At 50.9% G+C, this 5,143-nt stretch overlaps 1 protein-coding gene across 1 annotated transcript in view; it reads left to right on the forward strand.

Moving 5' to 3' along the window:
- Window positions 1-4,668, forward strand: part of NECAB3 (N-terminal EF-hand calcium binding protein 3) — a 121,654-nt gene extending 116,986 nt beyond the window's left edge. Inside the window, exons 10-12 of the mRNA XM_019513012.1 lie at window positions 799-876; window positions 1,307-1,398; window positions 3,787-4,668. Coding sequence (XP_019368557.1) covers window positions 799-876; window positions 1,307-1,398; window positions 3,787-3,848 — 232 coding nt within the window. The 3' untranslated portion in view covers window positions 3,849-4,668. The remainder of the gene's footprint in view (window positions 1-798; window positions 877-1,306; window positions 1,399-3,786) is intronic.
- Window positions 4,669-5,143: the final 475 nt, after the last annotated feature.

The following is a 5,143-nucleotide window of genomic DNA, read 5'->3' on the forward strand; positions in this document are numbered from 1 at the left end:
GGAGCCCGCACCAGCCACCAGCCCCCATCCCCCATCCCCACCCCTGCCCTCACCTTGCCTCGCCTCACCTCGGGGAGGAGCCGCTGCCTGCCCTGCTTGAGGACTGAGGAGCTGACCTGTAAGTGTCCCACACGGGCCCTGGTGCCTCCCTTCCAGTTCTATCAAACAATTGTGTCCAGCCCATGGCCTTCTGATTAAATAAAATGTTATGTGATTAGTTACTGCATTGCACTTTAGAAAGCTTTGTACTGTACAGTGTATATCATTTATCGGTGTATATCATTTATAGTTGATTAAATAGTTGATTTAAATATGGTGTTTATGGTCATTTCTATAAAAAGCTGGGCATCAGGCCTTTGGTCAGGAATATAGCCCCTTATTATAACATTGTTCCTATAGGAAAATCAGATTCGACTTACATCGTTTCGACTTACAGTGCCCTTTCCAGGAACATAACCTGCCGTAAGTGCGAGGACTGCCTGTACTTGTAAAGCACATTATGTACTTTGGATAGAAGTAGGTGTAAAAGAACAAAGTTTTTGTGATCAAGACACCTTGATCGTGCTGCACTTTCCAGGTAGGTCACATTTCATGGGCTGCTTGGAAAGTTGCTTATGTATTTAAATACAATTGCCGCTCTGTAAAATCCTTGCCAAGGAGCAGATTTTTCCAAATAAGGCTAAAGATGTATCCATAAGTTAGTGTGGATCAATTGCAAAGGCCCAGGGGCTCTGCAGTGCATTTCTGTTTATCCCAAAACTAGCCATACTGAAAGCGCTTTCCTTATTGTCCCTGCAGCATGTCCACCCACAAGCTGACAAGTGAGGCCTCCTTCATCTTCTATGAATTCTGGCAAGATGTGACTTCATGGAGAAGGTGTGAGGTGTAGTGCAGTCCTTGTGTTTGTATGCCAGGTGATAAAAGCTAAATCCAGGACAGCCCAGAAACCACTGAGCCAGGACTTCCATTTGGATGTTCGGTCATGGAGCCCTTTTCAGCCTTTCTCTTTCTGTGCCTAACCTGATCCAACCTGTACCACATCATGGCTGAGCTGTAGCAGGAGTCAATGAGGGTATTGTGTGTTCAAGAGAAAAGGCCTTCTAGTCCCTGGAGTCCAAAGCCCATCATGCTGCCCTACCCTATGAGCATGTACAAAGGGGTGGGCAGAAGAATCTGCATACACACAGGCTCAAAAGCACACAGGCACAACCACAAGTTCCAACCCCCCTGTATGTACAGTGATGCTGATGCATCACACTGATGTCAGTGTTGTCTATGTTGTCTTAACTCTCTTCTTGCTTTGCAGCCACCTGCAGTCCAATTACAGCAAGACTTTCCAGCGGGCCATCATTGACTTGCTGGAGTCTCCAGAGCTCATGACTACCATGCTCTTCCCAGGTAGGTTATTCTTTAGCACAGGCCAATGTAGATGAAGTACAAAAAGGAGGTGCTCACTCTGGGCATCATCCAGCTTTTAGCCAAGAGTAGTGCCCATTAAAGTCATTCCATACCATACACAGAGGGGTACAAGTAGTGGGTTTTTTGGTTTGGTGTCCAATTGGAAAGAACAGCAACAAAAGAATGTTCCAGTTGTTGCAGCTGTTCTAGATCAAATGAAATAATATTGTTTGACTCCCCCCTATCCCCCATAGGCAAAAAGGTACAGTTTAATTTGTGGGTCATATAATCTTTTGGGGCCTTTAAAAAAAAAGAAAGAGGAATGTATACATTTCAAAATGGAAAGTCATAATATTGTGCTTTCACTTTTCCAAAATCGGTTTTCAGGTGAAACTATTTGCCAAATGTGTCCTAAATCCATGACTAGTTTCAGTGGCTCTCAAACTCTGTTTTTGAGCAGACTTACTATTCACCAGTAAAAATTCATCCATTTTTAACTGGACACCAAGGACACATCCCCATGAGTGGGAATGTGCAGCTTGCGGCACCTCATTTCCTTTGAGGCACTGCAAAATGCACATGGCACAAATTAATCTTTTCACTGCACTGCATATTTGCAACACAGGGCCAAAATTAGATAGAAGGAAATCCCAGTATCTAAAAAAAAATGTGCCAAAGAAAACCAGTACAGCACACACGGCAACAGCATTCACCATGCAGAACTGGAGCCTAGTTGGCCAAAGCCACACTCCAGCTGCCTGCCAGACTCTGTGCATCTGGATTGCTGCTGCTGCAGCTCTGGGGGCCCCCAGGACCACAGGTAAGGCCTCTAGAACCTCAGCCTCCTCTACACCCCCCAAGGCAATTTGACATGTGCCACAGTGCACGTGCAGGGGTGTGCCCAAAGACAAGTAGCAGCAGCACAAGTATGTGCCACTGTTGTTTGTCCTCAGGGCAACACACTTGCGTGCTCATGGGTACGCACCCCAAGAGTCTATAGTAGAAGTCTGTTCACCCACCAATGAAATGCGCCAGCTCCAGGATGGAATGCAGCAGCTGTTTAACAAGGCACAGCCACGCAAGAGCTTCAATGAGGAAGTGAGGAAGAAAACTTAGCTAGAGAGAGAACTGAGTGGCACAGAGTGAAGCCATTTGCATTAGGGTGGGACACATAGGTGGAGGAAGAAAAGTAAGTCTGTGGGGGAAGGGGCAGGGGGTGGGATGCAGATTGAGGCCCTAGCAGTGAGGGAGGTAGAGAGGCACAGGCAGGAGCAAGGGCTAGAGTGAGTGGGGCCCCAGCCAGGTCAGGTGGTGGAACAAGTGGAGGCCGGGGGGGCACATGCCCCCCCTTCCCCCCTCCCTCGATCTGTGCACAGGGTGGAGGCGGTTGCTGCTGCATGTTGCACTTTGAGCCCCGCTGCTCCGAGGGCCACGTGACACCATATGTGTTCTGCTGCCAGGCAAGCAGGGGGTACGGCACAGCCTAGCAGCAGCAGGCACATGCCATCAGCTGCTCCTGGGGCAGCTGCAGCAGGGAGCAAAGTGCAGCGCACAGCAGCAGCCACCTCCACCCTGCACACAGATTGGGGGAGCACATGCCCCCTGGGCCTCTGCTTGTCCCACCACCTGGCCCGGCCAGGGTCCCACTCACCCCAGCCCCTGCTCCTGCCTGTGCCCCGCTCCCTCCTTCCCCACTGGGGCCTGGATCTGCCCCCACCATGGCAGTGAGGGAAGGAGTGGGGCTGGGGGTGGGGCAGCAGCAGGCCCTGCACAGCCAGGGCGGGGCATGGGATGGAGCCAGGAGTGGCTTGTCCAGGGGGGCGGGGGGGGCAGTTCCTGTCACTGCATGTACCCCAAGAGGGCATGGGGGGTGCGTGCCTCGGATCTGTGCGTGGGGTGAGGGCAGGCTGCATCTCAGGGCTGGAGCCAGAGGTTCTTCCTGGTGGGGCTTGGGGTGGGCTGTGCTTGAGGAGAGTGGTGGCAGCACTGAGAGGGAGGCTTGGGGGGGCTACGGTGAATTTTGGGGTGGCTGCAGCCCCTCTCCAGTCCCCGCTCCAAGCACTGCCACCATCTACCCCAAGCACAGCCCAGCCCTGCACTAGGAAGAGACCGGTGCCACTCCAGCCCCAACCCATGCTGGCAGCCTCCCCTTGCCAGTAAAACACATGAGGAATTTACTACCACCAGTGCAGGAAGCCCTATCTCTTCCCATTATCCCCCATTTACAGAAGCGGAACTGAGGCCCAGATGGGGGAAGTCACTCGCCCAGAGCCACATGGGAAATCTCAGGCAGACTGACTCCAAGTCCTGCCTTTCTTCTGTGTCATACACCTCATGCTCCCCATTACCCATCTGTGTCTCATGAACTTTTCCCATTTGCTTCTCCAGCTTCCTGGTGGATCATGAACAATAACTGGTCCTCTGCTGATGTCCCTGGAACTGTAGAATAAGGAGTCTTCATCACAGACACCCTGGCTCCCTCTTCCCCAGAATGTCTTTAGTCTCCCCTTTCGCCATCTGCTGTACAGTGCTGTATGCTCCACCTGGCTGCAGTGTGATGGTTGGCAGCTCAGCCTGGCATTTCCTGGCTACTCTGGGCTTTCATTTCTCTATCCTTACAGTGTGATTTTTCCAGATGATGTCATCGCCAGCAAATCAGTCTTTCCCAGTGTGAAACCCAACCTCCAAATGTACAGTCATCGAGGAAGGCAATCCATGGCCACATAATTGGATAAAGCACCAGTGACAAAGATACTTGACATAAAGCTGCCTTTAGAACCAGTGCAGGGTGATGATTTGCAGGGGGGAAGAATGCCAGTAGGTCTGAATAGGTGGGAGTAGGCATGCTACAGAGATAGCAGGCTGAACCTGACCTGGTGTGGAAAAGAGAAGGCCAAGAGGGAGAGCTATGCATTGTCCTCAAAGAGCCCTTTGGTGGTGAATTCATGGCAAGGCCACAAGGGATGCTGGGTAAAGCCATGTCCAGCTCTTCCTTGCCAGGAAAGCAAGATGGGTCCTTTGAGGATGGAGGTGGAATGTGAAATGGAGTGATTCTTTGCTCTGAAAGAGGCTAGCAGATTGATGGAGTGCTCAAACCACTGTTGATGAGTGTGAGATGGAAACATCCAAATCCCTGTAAATGGCCCCAAACTATGTCTAAATGAGCTTAGCAAGGACACTGCTTAGCTTTTGCAGTTCCCTACTTACTGATGACAATATATTAGGCAAAGTGAGAATGAGAAGGCAGTGCACCCACATCCAGAAAGTGTAGTGTTAGATCACTATAAAGTGAGTATACTAATCCCATGAACTGCTCTGATTTTGTGAAGCATGAGGTATGTTAGTATCAGGCCTTCTCAGCCTCTTGTTTTCACCATCTAGCCACTTTGGGTAGTGGGCGAAATGAGCTCTATCATCTTGGTATAGGTTCTTCCAGGAGTGTCCACATCTCCCACACTAGTACCAGCCCAGCATCATTGGCACAGGCTGGCATCCCCATCAGATGTCTCTATGGAGCAGCCAGATAATGAATGAGAGTTGGAGACTGAGCTCCCACTTCCAGAATGGATACCTCTGGGTTTATGTCAGGCCAGTGCCATACTGAGGGTCTCTGGCACCTGGGGGCCAATGCTTACATTTGCATACCCTCCCCCCACATTGCAGAGTGGGGGGGGCAGTCCCCCAGCACCTGATCGCAGACCCAGGTGGGCGGGGGGAACCAGAAACCGGAAGCACTTCTCTGCAT

The sequence above is a fragment of the Gavialis gangeticus genome, unplaced genomic scaffold, assembly GCF_001723915.1.
Source record: "Gavialis gangeticus isolate Ggan-Ray unplaced genomic scaffold, GavGan_comp1, whole genome shotgun sequence".
In the NCBI taxonomy this organism is placed as follows: domain Eukaryota; kingdom Metazoa; phylum Chordata; order Crocodylia; family Gavialidae; genus Gavialis; species Gavialis gangeticus.